The sequence below is a fragment of the Cyprinodon tularosa genome, unplaced genomic scaffold (assembly GCF_016077235.1).
Source record: "Cyprinodon tularosa strain WSP-4 unplaced genomic scaffold, ASM1607723v1 ctg387, whole genome shotgun sequence".
Classification (NCBI taxonomy): domain Eukaryota; kingdom Metazoa; phylum Chordata; class Actinopteri; order Cyprinodontiformes; family Cyprinodontidae; genus Cyprinodon; species Cyprinodon tularosa.
The window spans coordinates 1,542,631-1,560,571 of record NW_024039104.1 but is presented as its reverse complement, the minus strand read 5'-3'; the positions used below and the strand labels follow the sequence as shown (position 1 = coordinate 1,560,571).

General features: G+C 38.3%; 1 protein-coding gene across 3 annotated transcripts in view; it reads right to left on the bottom strand.

Moving 5' to 3' along the window:
- LOC119791340 (focal adhesion kinase 1-like) overlaps positions 1 to 16,397 on the bottom strand; it is an 87,610-nt gene extending 71,213 nt beyond the window's left edge. The window contains exon 1 of one of the 3 annotated variants that reach the window (XM_038297399.1): positions 16,152 to 16,397. Coding sequence is in view for 2 of the 3 variants with exons in the window: in XM_038297392.1 (XP_038153320.1) it covers positions 13,756 to 13,792 (37 nt within the window). In the remaining variant the exon portion in view is untranslated. Of the gene's footprint in view, positions 1 to 13,751; positions 13,883 to 16,151 lie in introns of those variants that run through there. The other 2 variants (XM_038297392.1, XM_038297396.1) reach the window with 2 other exon arrangements.
- Between the last annotated feature and the right edge of the window lie 1,544 nt (positions 16,398 to 17,941).

The following is a 17,941-nucleotide window of genomic DNA, read 5'->3' as shown; positions in this document are numbered from 1 at the left end:
CACAAATAACTGAATTCAATAATAAACAGGTTTTATTATGGGATACAGCTCTGATAATTAGACACAGTCAAACTAGATTTTTTTTTTTTTTTTTTTTTACAATCATTTTAACAAAACTATCTCTCAACAGAGGAGGTGGTCCTAGACATAACTTACGTGTACGGTAAGTAGTTGACAGGCACAAGCACTTTTAGGAACTAAATACCCAGAAAATTCACCTCTCACCTGCCGTCACCTGACTCAACCTTCAATGAAGCATGCGACCAAAACCACTCTGACAAGGGTGTTAACGAGTCACCTGTTGTTTTTTGCCCTAATTCTTTGTCAGACCTACAGTTCATGAATCTCAGTGCGCCTCACCATCAGTTGGAACTGAAGATGCCTCTTGGATGAGAGGTGAGACATCTTCTAGAATACTTCACATCCAATTCCTTAAAGGAATAGTACACCCAAAACATGATTAGCCTACATTTTCTACTCACCCCCATGCTGAGCAACACTCTGGAGTACTTTTTTGATATCTCAAATGCATCTGGAGACCTGGGAGGCTTCTTGCTGTCTGCTGACATTCAAATAATGGAGGTCTATGGTGCCCGAGACAGAAAGGTCCATAAAAGTCCACAAAAAACGTGTCAATATTCCTCCATACTGCTCGTCCAATGTATTCCAAGTGTCCTGAGTGGGTAGCATCCAGAATTTACTCGAAACGAAGTCATTTAGAATGTTTTTAGAGCATAAACAGTAGTGTATAGGATTTCCTAAAAGCGCGTTCACGAGTCTACAGAAAACGCGGCAGACCAAACCAGATGAAAGTGCGCATTCAGCTCGGCAAAGAACTCATGCTCTTCCTCAACACTGAAGTCCTCAGACATTTTTCTTTCGTTGTTTCTTTCTTTGCACAGGTAAACAGCACATTTCTTCTTCTACGCTTGCGTTATCGGCAGAGCAGACGCTGATCTGGAGGTGGTCATGAAAGCTAACCGCCCCTCGTTAGCCCCTGTATACTACACCAGTGGTTTTATTTTGAAAAATATAAAAGATTGCGGTATTCTCTCCCAATTACATCAGTCGGTGCATCTGTGCCTCTTGACACAGGTTAATTCAGTTCAAGACTCATCCTATCTATAACATCCTATCTTTGTGAAGCGGGATTTTCTGCGGTTACAGCGACCAAAACAAAGCTACAGAGCAGACTAGACATCAGGAGCACACTTCGTCTGTCATTTCCTCCGATTACACGATTACGTTTATGCTGTTTGTATTTGATTTTATGCCAGTTTGTATCATTTTACTTGATCGTAATCCCCCGAACCCCCCGGCCGGCCGGTCCGTGAAAATATTGTCTGACATATAGCGGTCCGTGGTGCAAAAAAGGTTGGGGACCACTGTACTACACGACACAGAAAGTGCGATAAGGCTGAAACTCGGCCTGATCCAAAAGAAAAGAATTGGCCCGTAAAGGGCAAAAAAAAAAAAAAATCATACAGTATATGCCCAGCTTAAACTGAAGTTTTAAAGCTTGATTTTACAATCAGTTTCCCCAAAGGAAACAACTGAAGCACCTGGCTTGTTAATGCGCATCCCAATAGAAAAAAGAAACTATAGAATACCATTTTACAGAGGTGAATTTAAAATATACCTTAACAGACGCAAATAAATATTCAAGACATCAAAAGCAACCGTTTTTAGACCACCTTAAGTTTAAGGTATAACTTTGTCATACTAATAAGTTTAATTCTACGGTCTCGTAATTCTCCAGCTGACAGATTGTTAAGTTCAAATTCATACTTCATAGGCCAATCAATGTCTGACATTATTGTCCCATTGTTCTTAAAGTTACTATTTTACACACAGAGACAAAATAATCAAGGCTGTTCTGCCTTTTCTGTACAGCCATTTATTAATAATACAGAGAAAATAAAAGAAAATCCATTTTTAAAAGACGGAGGCTCAGTCCACCTAAAAAGACAGCGGATCTTATCCATCTTTAACATGACATTGCTGTGAGTAGGTCGGATAAACGCCGGCATCGTTGGATTTCAGCACAGCTTTAACTGGCTTTCAAAGTAAGCCCTGTGCATGCTGAGAGCATCATTAGATCCACCGCTCTGCATCCGCTGATGCACTCATCACTCAGTCAAAGCAAATCTAGACTGATTGGACCAAATGCCCTTTACACTTCAATCACCATTCTTCAACGCAAACATTGAAGCATATTCTAAATGTGCATTTACTAATGCTCCTCTGGGAATACTATTCATAAAACCTACAGGAACATAAACCATTGACAGTTTCCCCAGATTTTTCATTAGGAAATTTTACATCATATTACCATAGCTTATTCTTTCAAATTTTACAATGCAACAAAATAATCATGGATGTATTTATTCATCTTTAGTTAATTTAACATTGAGTTATTATTTTGTATTTTTTTTGCTTTTATGAAATTCAACAAGCAAGGCAATCTGAAAGGGTAAAATAAATTTGAAAGTAAATTAAATATATTGGAGAACCCATTTTCATACTGATAGCAAAAACTGATTTTATTTCAGACTGATGAAAATGTTTCGAAAGAAAATATTTTGTCATAGAATAAATCAAAGAGCTTTTCTTAGTGTATTAATGTGTATTTTCCATCCATAACATTCATAAAACAAACAGGATGCCAACCATTCAGTTCAGGTGCAGACAGCTTTGTCAAGCTTCATTTTTGAGAGAAAGTATTTTCAAAAAACAATATTTGAGAGTGAAATTAGCTTTTGAGAAAGCTTTTCTTCCCTTGAAAATCATTTTACATATTTCAATTATCTTTCATCATAAGTTATTTATGACCAAATATACAGCTGATTTTAATTAAAAGCTGATTAACACACTTTTGGTCTACTGCAATCATAATCAGCTGTGCTAAAGCAGGGAAACCTCTAGAACCTGCAGGACAGCGGGCCTCGAGGACCGAGGATGGGTATGCCTGCACTAAACTTAACATGGTGTTAAGTTTAGTTTATACCTAAAGAAATCCGGGATATCAGAAGCCGAACCACGGCATTTTCCAACACATCAAAAAGAAAACTGAGTAGGGAATCACTGCTAGTCATCCACAGTTGAAGGGTTGAAAATTGTAGATTCCCAGAAAAGCTAAAGATTGCTGTACAATCCATGTCAGCAACTGAATTAAGGAGCTCCGACAAGGTTTTATTTCAGTATGTAATGGAAAGTTATCAATTAAATGTTGGTCTTTCACTAACTTATTAAGCCATCTGGCGAGGGCTGAAACAATTAATTGGATTAATTGTGATTAATCAATCATTGAGTAATCAGCTGATTGAGTAATATATATATATATATATATATATATATATATATATATATATATATATATATATATAAATAAACATTTTGCATTTCAGAGTAGCTTTGCATTTTGCCTCGTCTGTTCCTGTTTGGCTGCAACGCCATCCTGAAAGAGAAATATCAGCTGTGGTGCTTCCATCAACACCCTTATTTATAGATGCTGGAGATCGGCCTGTTTTCAAGTGTAGTCCTGTTTCTCTGACCATGACTGGCTGGATGTGCTAACTTCATCCTCTGACATGGGAGTTGGCTCGGAGCTCGTTGGCCTGGCTGTGTGTTTCCTGGACGGGGCCGCCTTCTACAGCTGCTTTTAGTATCTCTACTTCTGTCTCCTTGAACCCCAGTCGGCCTCGGTAGATGGCACACTGGAGGTTTCTACCTGTTAAAAGGGAGTTTTTTTCTCTCCACTGTCGCTACAAGCATGCTTAGTGTGAGGGATTGTATTTGAGTTAATGAGTCAATGCAATCAACTGGTTTTCCTTAGATAGAAAACTTTGAATCAATATGACTGTATGATCTGGTTGAACTGTAAAGTGCCTTGAGATGACATGTGTTGTTATAGAAATAAACTGAATTTGCTCCATCAAGAACTTCTAGAGTTTTAGTTTCACCTGGTTTATTTTGTAAAAGATCTTCTTTAAGGAACCTTTGGGTATCTGATTATGAATCAATTAATTGAAAAACTAATCCCCAGATGAATCGATTTGCAAAATAATCTTTAATTTCAGCCCTACATCTGGCCGATGCTGTCATACAATGTATCCTGAAAGGAGAGAGAAGAACTTTTCTGTATCATACAGATAACAATAGAGAAAATAAACTGTCCTGTGATAAATAATTGTCAAACTGTAATGTACACATAATGATTTCACAACCCAATTATAGACCCAGAGTGCTCATAACTCCTAGCTACACATCACTCCCGGCTGGTGGTAGTAATGCAGCTTTTACATGATTCGCTTGCTGCTTTCAGAGCTCAGAGGAGGCACTATAACAACACTTCTTCCTATTATATGTTTAAACACAGCACAGTTCACCGAGTGATCATTTCAGACTGCTCATTCACCTCCAAGGCTGATTTGGATATGTTCTATAATGTTGAGGTCAATTGTTGGAGTGTATTGTGCTGGCCCTGGAACATATAGGAGTTCAAAAAAGCTTTAGATAATTCAAATCATCTCTGTTGGACAGAAGGAAAAATGGAAAGAAGAGATCTTACTGTAGATCAGAATATAGCACTGTTTCCAGGAGTTAAAATAAACTAATCTTATCTTAATATGAGCTGAAAAATATTTCAAAATCGTAAGTCATGAAAACAGGAGCTATAAACATTATTGTTTCAAATAAATGTACATATTGTAAAGATACTATTTTCATAGTTTAAAAGACTTTTTTTGTTTTTAATGTTTTCATTTGAAAATATCCAATAGGAGCCTCTTCATTGATTTAAATCCAGGTGGATTTTAATCAGCTTAGAAGTGTACGATGGCAGGATAATGCAGATATCGTACAAGGATACTACAGTGGATTAAGCAAATTTGTGATCTGAATGATATGTAAATTGTTGCAAGGGCATAAAGAACACTATAAAGCTCCTTTCAAGTGACAGAGTTCTTTCACAATCTCAAGAATGCTCAGCATGAGTTTCGCAAATTCACAATTTCATATTTTCTATAATCTACTTTTTGTTTAATACATTAGCTACTAATAGGCGCATAAATTAGTAGATAGAGAGAAAGAAAAGTTTTAAACTATAATTGGCGTAAGTTTTAGAAAAATGCATACAGGTTTAGCTTCGATTGAAATGATGAATGATGATGAAATGAAGCAAATAAGCTTTAAAAAAGCAACTTTACCTCCCACCCACAGATACGGCCTTAAGCATACAGCTCCTAACCAAAGTTCCAAACCGAGAACATGAAGTGGTACTGAAACATGTGTTACTACAGCTGCCCAAACCATTTTCACAAGCATGATTCTCTTCCTCCTACTCTATCACATCCTCCTCCCGCTCTAGGCCTCCGCCTCTCTCCCACTCCCAAAAAAAAAAAATAAAAATCTGCTGCCTCTGGCTATCAACCGCAGAGGCTACGCAAGTTGACTCCACACTGAGGACATTGCACAACTGCATTTTCATCAAGAAAACAACAGCAGCGGCGTAATGAAGTCTGTCTCTGCAGTAATCAGTTCATCACGGCACAAATAAAAACAGAAAAGAGGAGAAAGCAGGAATCAAATTCCCCAAAGGGGCAGCAAAAGATTAAATAGTGCTCATATGAATATCTTATCTTTATAAAAAGATCAACTGAGGAGGTATGGCATTTGGAGAGATTGGAAATGACATCAGTCCACTTTTTCATGTGCATTTTCTCTGCTCAATAAAATCAAAACATCTGCGCAAGAAAGCCCCAGACAAATATTAATAACTTGTAACATCCTCATATTTCATAATTAGCCACTAAGCTCATTATTCCTGACTATTACTGGCTGTTTTTTTAAGCTCAAAATGTATAGGATTGCATTTAAACTATACAGACATGTATCGTGGTGTCTAAGTTTTGGATTTTACTAATGACCTAACCTCAGTGTTGAACAACTTGCGCAAACACAGAACATTGGATGTAAATAAGGGCAGAGGGCTTGCCTCACTGAGCTTCTACCCGCCTTTCAAAACAGCCTGCTTCAAAATAGAGGCATAAATGGAACTACAGTGGGGATTTAGGAGTATTATTTGTTGGTTTCATTTTAAAAAAGACAACTTTTTAAAATATTTTTTTACACTGCCTTATTCCAAAAGGGAAATGGAGCTGAATATGTTGCTTAACATTCGCAGGTTCATTAGATTAATCAAGCTAATTACATTTAAAACCAACTTTGTGTTTTGTTAATCAAGTTCCTCTTAATTTTCCAGGAGCTTCTACCACAAATAATTGCTGACCCTAACTAGAATTTGTATGAAAACGTGTGGTGGGAGAAGGCTTTTTTTTTTGGCCTGTATTTTTGGCCCCATGACATTCAAGCTCCAGTGAAAACAGTTATTTCAGCAACAAAGCAGCTTTAATAAGTTTCCACTAAAATGATATTCATGACATCTGTAAGAAGTTAAGTAATAGCATATATTTGTAAAACCAGGGGTGTCGCCTCCCTGGGCTTTGATTTCAATCAAGAAAGAAATGATTTCCATTAAGTGAGAAAGAGAAAAGAGTTTTGTAATTTCAGTGCTCCAGTGAATGCAACACAGGCTATGACCAATCAAAGATTTGTATAAAAGGTGGGACTCCTCGTGTTTCATTGGCCATCAGCTCCAGCAGTTCCAGGAGAAAATGATCAACAGGCAATGTTTTGGAAGGAAGAAAGAATGAAGAGACTTTTTCTGTCAGGTGGTTTTAAAGATTTAAATCTTTAATATTTTCCAAATGATGTAAATATCAGGCAGCTCATTCATGATGACTACATGCTATCAAGGTAGCTATACTCTTAGCTTCTTCAGTTTTACACATTTTCAATAAATCCAGTGTTGTAGTTTATATGATACACAAGGATCACATGAATCTTCCTTTTCTAACTGTTAATTCTTAGGTAAAGACCAAGAGGAAAGGGCACTTAGGTCTTCTTTGGATATTTTTATCTTATGGTTCCTTTATTTCTATCCATCTAATTAGGATGTAAATGTTTTCTAACATTTTTTTTTTAAATAATTTAACATCCTATTTTAGATATTTTTTTTACTAAGTTCTGGTTTATCATGGTATTAAAAGGCAGTTTTGGAGGTTTCGTTTTATCAAGCTTGTATGGGATGGAACTTTACTTGTTATTAATCTAGAGTTAAAAATACTTGCTAATCTTTTCCGTGTTTTTCTTTCAACGAAGTGCTACATTAGCTTGAATGTAGCTAAAACAAAAATGAATTATTATTTAGCCCCAAAAATATATTGTGTGAAAATGATAAATGGTCTGTACTTTTTCAAGTCAGTAGACTTGACCAAAGCACTTTACACTACATTCAGTCATTCATCCATTCACGCACACACTCACACACTGATGGTGGCAAGCTGCATTGAAGCCACAGCTGGGGCTCACTGACAGAAGCGAGGCTGCGATATACTGGCACCACCAGTCCCTCCGTCCGCAATCAGTAGGCAATGCAGGTGAAGTGTCTTGCACAAGGACAACGACACCGAAAGCCAGAGCCGGAGATTGAACCGACAACCCTTGTGTCTGTCACTGCTAAACCTGCCGATGGCACCACTGCTGCTTCAACCACGTTAGCCTCTTCAACCCAGGGGGCTACCATCCTCACACCATCGTCATCATCGTCCTCTTCCTCCCCTGAGCTAGGAGAAGCGAGTGCTTCAGGAGCTGGAGGTAGTAGTAGCAGCTCAACATCAACTGCTGCTTACCTTATCAAGGCTGCACTTTAAACAATGAAGTTGTCTACAGAGTAGTTCTAAACAAAATTTATTTTTGTTTACAATTTTGTACACAAAATGACAAAATAAATCTGTCTAAGTAAGTCTAAGCATGTTGCAGGGCAATCTCCTATATCTGACGGCACTGTTGGCCAAGATAATCGACATAGCCGTTTTAACATTTAGTCTTTTTCTTAACAAGTCAAAGTGGAGAATATACAGGTGCTGGTCATAAAATTAGAATATCACGAAAAAGTAGATTGATTTCAGTAATTCCATTTAAAAAGTGAAACTTGTATATTATATTCATACATTACATACAAACTCATATATTTCAGATGTTTATTTTGTTTAATTTTGATGATTACAAATGACAACAAATGAAAATCTCAAATTCATCATATCAGAAAATTAGAATATTGTGAAAAGGTTCAAAATTGATGGCCCCTGGTGCCACACTCTAATCAGCTAATTAACTCAAACCACCTGCAAAAGCCTTTAAATGGTCTTTCAGTCTAGTTCTATAGGCTACACAATCATGGGGAAGACTGCTGACTTGACAGTTGTCCAAAAGATGACCATCGACACCTTGCACAAGGAGGGCAAGACACAAAAGGTCATCGCTAAAGAGGCTGGCTGTTCACAGAGCTCAGTGTCCAAGCACATTAATAGAGAGGCGAAGGGAAGGAAAAGATGTGGTCGAAAAAAGTGTACAAGCAAGAGAGATAACCGCACCCTGGAGAGGATTGTGAAACAAAACCCATTCAAAAATGTGGGGGAGATTCACAAAGAGTGGACTGCAGCTGGAGTGAGTGCTTCAAGAACCACCACACACAGACGTATGAAAGACATGGGTTTCTGCTGTCGCATTCCTTGTGTCAAGCCACTCTTGAACCACAGACAGCGTCAGAAGCGTCTTGCCTGGGCTAAAGAGAAACAGGACTGGACTGCTGGTGAGTGGTCCAAAGTCATGTTCTCTGATGAAAGTAAATTTTGCATTTCCTTTGGAAATCAAGGTCCCAGAGTCTGGAGGAAAAGAAGAGAGGCACTTCATCCACGTTGCTGGAAGTCCAGTGTAAAGTTTCCACAGTCAGTGATGGTTTGGGGTGCCATGTCATCTGCTGGTGTTGGTCCATTGTGTTTTCTGAGGTCCAGGGTCAACGCAGCCACATACCAGGAAGTTTTAGAGCACTTCATGCTTCCTGCAGCTGACCAACTTTTTGGAGATGCAGATTTCATTTTCCAACAGGACTTGGCACCTGCACACAGTGCCAAAGCTACCAGTACCTGGTTGAAGGACCATGGTATCCCTGTTCTTAATTGGCCAGCAAACTCTCCTGACCTTAACCCCATAGAAAATCTATGGGGTATTGTGAAGAAGAAGATACAATACACCAGACCCAACAATTCAGAAGAGCTAAAAGCCACTATTAGAGCAACCTGGGCTATCATAACACCTGAGCAGTGCCACAGACTGATCAACTCCATGCCACGCCGCATTGCTGCAGTAATACAGGCCAAAGGAGGCCCAACTAAATACTGAGTGCTGTACATGCTCATACTTTTCATGTTCGTACTTTTCAGTTGGCCAACATTTCTATAAATCCTTTGTTTTTATTGGTCTTCAGTAATATTCTAATTTTCTGATATGATGAATTTGGGATTTTCATTTGTTGTCATTTGTAATCATAGAAATTAAACAAAATAAACATCTGAAATATATGAGTTTGTATGTAATGTATGAATATAATATACAAGTTTCACTTTTTAAATGGAATTACTGAAATCAATCTACTTTTTCATGATATTCTAATTTTATGACCAGCACCTGTAAAGGCTTAAAATTTTAAATTACAATTTAGCTGCTAAATATAGGTTATATTGGGCCTATATCTAAAAACATATTTAAAAAAAAAAGAAAACAAAATTAGCTGATTAGCAAAATAATCATCAGCGGCTGCCTTTAACCCCAGTTTGCTTTAAAGGTGCCCTTCAACTCCTCTTATATTCCTCTTTGACATTATACCGTAGGTTATCTGTAGGCTTCATGTCAGGCCAGTTTCCAGAGCAACACGCATTGAATCATGGTGTATTGGTAATATTCGCAGCATGGGCAGGAGAAAAGTCATGCTAGTTAGTGAAATCAGTTTCTCCAAAAAGCAATAGAGGGAAAAAGGAGGGGCTCCGTGTGGACTGGACTTAATAAAATAATGAATCATCACTGATTTACTTTCCTTTCAGCTGGAATAAGAAGTTTGGAGCACTGAGTAACAGTCGGGGACTTTTTTATCCAGCCATGTAAGATTATTCTGGGAATCTCTCTAGTTCAGTAGTGGTTAAGCTCATGAGATGAAACAGCTGTAGCCCGTGTCCTGGATCCATCTGGATGCTGTGGCTCTTGAAGTTTTGACTGCAGCAGCATTTCTTGCCCTAAAAATCTACCCCCAAACTCTTCAATGACCTTTGTTCAACAACCCTCTGAGGTAACCCTTTTGTTGTGCACCTGTCAAAGACTGTTGTGCAACTACAAAGCCTGAAGTTTTTTCTTTTTCTAGGGTTCTGTAGGCTATAGCTTAATATTTCTGTGTTAAAAAGTTTTTTGAGCCCCTATGTAATTTTTAAAATTGCATGAATATCTGATTTTATTTTGGTATAGCGACTTAAACCAGTCAAGAAAAGTAACAATTAATGACAATACATCTTTAAGGGTTTCCCTTAAATGAAAAACTCAACATGTGAATTGTTTTGAGTTTTTAAGACGTACCTTTGCTGTCATGTTTAAAATCAGAAACAGTTTGCATCAGTATAGATCATTATTTTCCTTAGCAGAGTCCTTCCACTGTGATAAATAACGGTAAAAATGTAACCTTAGCAGTTCCTTATCTCTCATGGCTAAGAGGAACCAAGTTTCAACTTTTCCCTTTCCATTTTAGGAAACACAACCTCTGATTCATCTGATACAGATTCCTCTCACTTCTCCTCTGAAACGACAGCCTTTCGCTCGCTCAGAAACAAAGGAGGCTCACGTTGAAATCCCAAATAAGATGCAGGTTTATATTCGTGGATAAATCAGAGCCTCCTATACTTTCAATTCCCGCCTTACATCATCTGCACAAAGAAAGTTATTTCAGGGAAATATAGTATATTTAAATAATAATATAAGACAAAAAAAGAAAGAAGAAATAGTCATACTTTGGTAAAACCAATAAACTAATTATTTCACCAAGAATTGAGAAGAATAAATACTGCATTGTAAAAAGATCAAAGGACTGAACACATCTATGTTGTCATTTATATGTTAACAGAGATGGGGGACAAAAAAAATAAACTAAAAAACTATGGACCCCTGGTTTGTAAACAAAGACTTCAAAACAGTTAAAGGTATAGAGGACGATCTTTTATTTTCGGGTAGATCATCTAAATAAGTTGTCCTCCTAATTGTCAATCATTCTGGTAAAATGTTTACGTAAGGCCACCCTACGTGCTCGCCCCATTAGCTATCTTTTTGTGTGCATGCACAATTTAAAACGTATATCTGTGGTGAGCTACGGTTTCAGACAGTCATTGAAGCTCACTTTTTCACCGCGATTCTTTGAAAATGGCCGAGCGTCTTAAGAGAAAAAAGTGTCTACGAAGTGTATAAGAAGAAGAAGTCCTTAGAAGAGGCAGATATATCCCAGAATGCTTTGCGCGGAGAGCTCTCCTCACAAAGCATTATGGGATTTACTGTCGCACCAGCCCGCTGTAGCCATAGGCTGTCATTACCTGACAGCGGGGGTACCAAAGATGGCGCAGGCAACGCTCAGTGGAAGAGGAGTTACATGAGCAACAGGGAGCAAAAAGAAGTGATCATCTGCCTGAACCGTAACTTAACTGAGTTCACTATAAAGTCCACTGAATAGTCCCCACTCTTTATAGTGATGAGAGATTTAGGGGTTAGGGCCAACGTTCGGACACAGTAAGCTTGAATGAGCTATGAGAACAGCAACTTTAAAACATGTACGAGAAATGGGCTCGTGCATGCTTTCGCACGCGTTTAGTAAGCGTTCCCTCTCGGGAGTGGGTACAGGGTTGTGCATGTGCATTTTTTTTTTTTTTTTTAAGTGGAGAGGGCAGTCTTTTAAAAAAATAAATAGAAATTGTGAAAATCCTCTAAAATACCTTTAAAGTGGACTATTAAACGAAATGCAACTATAGCTACATTCAAATGAAGCCGAAGTAGTGCGGAGATAAAACTGTTAAAGTGTCATCACTTGATCTTAACAACTGGTTCAAGCCTGAATTATTCAAAAGGGCAATGGATAAAAAAAAAAAAAAGAAAAAAAGATAACTCTTTAAAAGAGTTATCTATTTCTGGAGAGTAAAATCAGTACCGAAAAAATGAAGGCAAATCAGAAATCTTTAAAAACTCACCATTAAAAAAAAAAAAAAAAAAAAAAAAAAAAAAAAGCCTTTTTAATAATACCTTACTTTTACAGAGTGAAGCATTTTAAAGAAAATAGTCAAATAAAATAACACATAAAAATGCTAGTTATTATAGTGAGTCTCCCTATAATTACACACTCTGTACCTAACACAGAGTCCCGACCACATTGAATAACTTATGCAAAACAGTGAGCTTTGAATGCAAATAGGGGCTGACTGATGAGGGCAACAGGAGGGCTGCCTCAAGCCACATTTTCCCTGATACCTCCAGGCAACCTTCTGCTGAGAACTGCCAAAGCATCCATCTAAAAAAAAAACTATTACTTCACAAAGTTTTGTTTTTTTTCTTTAACTTTAAACCATCATCAGATTGCACACAGATTACTACAAAACACTGCAACTACGTGATTAACTTTACAGATGAATAATGCAGTTAAGGAGGATCTGTTTCTTCTGCTTTATGACACAGCTTGTGTGTCATAAAGCATAAAGGTATATGACACAAGCTGTCAGGTATCTTAGCCATAGTTATTAGTGCAATAGCAGGAAACAGCCCCAGGGGGTACAGGATGGGTGTTGGAGCCAGAGCTGTTCTGGGATTCAATGCAGCAGAATAAAGTAACCACATTTAAAGCGAGACATGAAACAACATAACTTATCCAAGATTATAAGGCACAGTTTTGTCTTAAAAGACTTTAAGGGTGCGCTTGTTTTTATTTCTTACAACTGCAAACATAAATGCACCACGAGTTCGCTTCCAGAAAAAGGCCATAGAGGCCCCGTATCCCAGGGATATGGGTCCATTTTTACCGTTAATTTCCTCAAATATAAAATTGGCTCAGGCTGGGTGTGTAGGAAATGGTTTGTAACATCATCTATGACATTTGATAGCTGTGGGTTGTTGCTGTTTTGTTGCGTTAGCCCAAAACAACGACACATGCATGAGCGTGTCAAAATGTCAAAAATCTCATTGGATCTAATAGGTGTTCTTTCTGCACAGTAATTAAAGAAACTCCAGTCTTAATTAAACCTGCTACACTAAATCCATGCTAAAAGACATAACCCCTGGACATAAAACTTAAACAAAAGCTCAAGGTTGAAAACTGCTCAATAAAGTTATGTTTACTTGAATAGATGAGGTGTCAGCACCTTTAAATGGACTTTCCACACAGCTTTAATGAGGGGTGTTTGTACTGTGTGTCTTCATTAGATCAGGACTTCTTGCAAAATAGTAGAGCCTTCTCTGTTGACGGGACAACACATGTTCATGGAAACTAGACTGTCAACCTAGATCCAAAGTTTTAAAAAAGAAAAAAAACATACAATTTGCTCCCTAACCTATCAGTCAAATCGGAATCAGACAGCAGGGTTTATCGACAGTGTCCAAGACCTTCATGCGTCTTTATTTGTCTCTGCTCTCTACCTGAAAGGTTGCATGCAACCGCTTGCACGGCTGTGAGCAGCACAAATTCCTTTCCAGCCCTCAGCCTGCCAAATCCTCCGTGCCTGGCTATCACAGAGTGCTTCACCAGTGTCATCAAGCCATGAGTAAAGCTTCATGCCTACCTACCTCCATTGGTGCAGCCCAGAAAGTCCCAGAACTGCATGATAGTGATTGATGAGCAGAGGATAACACCTCCACCAAAACTACTCCAAACGTCCTTGTGTGTTCCTCTCCTGTTTCTCTACTTCCTAGTTGCACCGTATGCTGTCATTTATAGAGGAGGAGGAAAAGAAAAAAAAACCCGCCCCCAAATCGTTTCAGACTGACACACCTGGGGGCTGAGTTTCACCTCCAAACAGCTGCCTCCTCCCTCTAGATTCACTTCCCACCGTTTTTCTCCACAGCTTCCTCATCTTTCCCACGAGTCTGTGTCCTTCATCCCTATCTTTGCACCACAGCAGTAAAGATTAATCTAGCATCAGCCTCTGCGCTGACATCTTCATCCCTGCCTCTTTATACCGCTGAAGCAAAAGGGGGTAGACGGCTGAAAACATTTCAGTGGAAAACTCCCCTACAAACATCTAAAACATTGAGCATCAGTGAAATACATAAAAACATTTTCAGATTTAAGTTAAAACTTTGAGGATGGAGTAGTCACAGTTTTATATTTGATTTGGAGAAATGTACTCGTTACATCAGCTGAAATAGTCAAACAGAGAAGAAGAAGGTGCAAAAGGAAGAAAAAGGTGCAGGGGATTTATACAGTATATACAGTGCATCCACACATACGTACGTACGTATATATACATACATATTCATACGTTTGTACATACTTACATACATCACACACACACATATACACACACACACACACATACACACATATATATATATATATATATATATATATATATATATATATATATATATATATATATATATATACACACACATGTGACAGCTGAAGACTCTTTCCAACATATACAGACTTTTTTTATAAGCATGATATCTTTCAACACAACTGGGCAATAAATAGATTTTTCTCACTTTCAAGCAAAACAAAAACATTTTTTTTTATATATTCAAAACAAAAAAAAGAATCTTAGACTTATAACCCACCTAGCACCTGTAAAAGTATGTGCTTTATCATGTAAAATTTCAATTCAGTTTATTTATATAGCGCCAATTCGCAACATGTGATCTCAAGGTACTTTACAGTTCACCAGATCATACAGTCAAATTGATTCAAGGTGTTTTATCTAAGGAAAAAAACTATTGATTGCATCCACTCATTGACTCCAAGGCAATCACTCACAGTAAGCATGCTTGTAGCGACAGTGGAGAGGAAAAACTCCCTTTTAACAGGAAGAAACCTCCAGCAGAACCAGGCTCAGTGTGAGCGGCCATCCGCCGAGGCCGACTGGGGTTCAAGGAGACAGAAGCAGGGATACAGAAAGATCAGTAACATCACCTCCTATGCAGGATAAGATGGAGTGCTTTTTACAATTAAAATGAATATCGAATACATCTACTTGAAAGTTGATTTTGTATACTTGTATATCTTGGTACTTACTAATTGTTTTGGAAATCTCACAGCTAAAGCACAGATATAAATTAATCTACAGGGACAACACAGACTGCGGATTACCTTTAGGAAAACTAGCCAGGATGATCAGAAATATCAGATGCCAAAGATATGTTTTTACTCTTTTAAAACATTAAAAGGAAACCTAAATTGCTGTAGTTTGGTTCTCTGTGTAAACATAGACCCCTTCTCAACAACTAGAGGACCCAAGTGTCCTGGTGATGCTGAGAGAAGAGAGCTGTGGAGGCAGGTGGAAAGATGTGGCCACAGCCAAAAAGAACAGCTTTCACACAAAAACCACTGAAAGAAGCCAAAGGAAGGAAACAGAAATCACAACCACAGAGCGACACAACATAGACTCAATCTCAGCTTTGTTTTATAAACACAAATAGAGTGCATCTTTTTCAAAAAGTAATATGTATTCACTGGGACATCTGTCCATAATGTGATCCATAAGGCAGGAGCAACCTAATAAACTTACAATCAGGCATGAGAAAGAGCTGCTCCCAGATTTTTTATTTTCTTATATATGCACAGAAAGCTTCCAACACAAAACCTCAGACTATTAACCAGCTGATGTTTCAAACGGATGTTTCACCTGAGTATTAAAGCTCATTGTGGCAGAAACGCACCTTGGTTTGGACCTTTGTACCTTTAGGGAGAAACACAGAGGGCTGGTTTCGGCCACTGCACCACTGTTTGTATGTGAGGAATACAAATGACTTCGTGATATCAAGTAAATCATTATTTCCTAAAAGATAATCCACATTTTCCACGATTCTGTTTCGCAGCACCCGAAAAAAACACACCAAGGCGTGAAACGTTCATGTTAACCCTATTGTCCCTGTGTGTGTTGCCCCTCTTTAATGCTAAGCTAGCTGAGCTAGCGGTGGGCTATTCCCACTCAATCCGCCCCCAAACAGGGATCAATGCTCACCCGCTTCAGCCCGCAGCTCTCCGGCCGCTCCTCGTCTCTGGAGCCGCTCACTCTTTCCAATCAGAAGCGGTTCATGAAGTGACTATATCCGCAGGTATCAGGGCACCGGCTCGGGGTTTGGGTTCCTCTCGCAGTCTGTCGTCCACAACAGCGCCGTGCCCGGTTGTTGGTGTCCACTGCCGTTAGCTGACAGCGCTGCTGCTGCTGGAGGAGCCAGCTTTCAACAACATGGCTGCAGCTGGCTGCATGACAGGGGCCCACTGTCCACTCACTCATACATATAATTGTTTTATCTGAGGAAATGCTGCTCTGGATTTTTTTTTTCTAACAACAAGCCCCTCTGTTAAAAAAATAAATAAATGAAGTTTAACAATTATGAAATAATTTCTAATCATTGCTAAAACAGGAGTTAGACCTAAACAGATGTGGCTACTTATAAATTAAAACATCAATATTCCAATTTGTAACGATAACCCGAAGCTCTATGAGTTAGTCAACCATGCAAGGGTAACTCAGAGTCACCAACTGACATAAAAGTCATGTTTCGGACTATGTTTGGAAGCTGGAGTACCCAGAGAGAGCCCATACCTCCACAGGCAGAACACACAAACTCCATGCAGAAAGATCCTTGGCCAGAAATTGAACCCAGGGTGATCTTGCTCCAAGAAAACCGTGCCACAACAGCACTCCAACGTACAGTCCTCTTCTCATTACCCCCAATCTGAAATTCTAATAGGATTGATGCGTGTGCTTCGAGGTATTCATAATGTTATTTATGATGCACATTTTTTTAAACATCTAAATTATTGAGAGCGTTTGTTTGATCTATATGTGGGTGAGGGCTGCAAATGCCCTGCAAGCATAAGAAACTGGAAGGAATCAGGAAAGTAGTGCAAATGAAAAAATGAGACTTGCATTAATAAAGATTATACTAGAAAACACAAAAAATGTATAGGGTGCACAAAAACCAGTGGTTAGAGCAGTGCGCTTGTGCTCTGAGAAGGTTGCAAGTACTCAGTTCGATCCCCACAGCATGCACTGTTGGTCCCTGAGCAAGACCCTTAACCCCTGATTGTGCTGCTCAGTGGCAGCCCACTGCTCCCCAAGTGAATGGGTTAATATGCAGAAGGGAATTTCATAATTGTGAGATCAATAAAGTTAAATAATAATAATTATTATTATTACAGAGAGGCTCCAGACCATAAGGAGGAGATGCTCACCCGTTGTTGCCAACTTAGTAACTTTGCTGCTATATTCAGCAACTCTAATGACTATTTGTTTAAAAAAAAAAGACTTGTGATAAACGTACCAGATTTTTTTTTGTCTCCGTGTTGTTGGAGATTTTGATGGCTATACATTAAAGCATTAATCACTCTGTGTTTCTCCCCACTCCTCCTTTAAAACCCTGACAGGTTGTCAGATGCAGCAGCAGCAGGCCATGGCTGAATTTACGTTAATTCTAATAACATAAAAAAAATGTATTTATAATTTAGCTTTGGTTCAGATAGAATATTATTAAACACATGGAATCATTTTAAAGAGTTCATCTTTAGTTTTAAAGGTCTTTAGAGTGTTTTTGATCGGATGTTGATATTTCTCTCTCCTATGGCACATCCAGTGTCAATAATACAAGAAAAAGGGCAAACTTAGAGTGATGGCATATTTCTATAGTTTTAGATATTAAAAAGAAATAAAGCCTAGGTATAATGTTTGCTTATTTATTTTTATTTATAACTGAAAATAAATTACTAGGATCTGTATTTGCTAAAAAAAGGAAAAAAAAAGAAAAG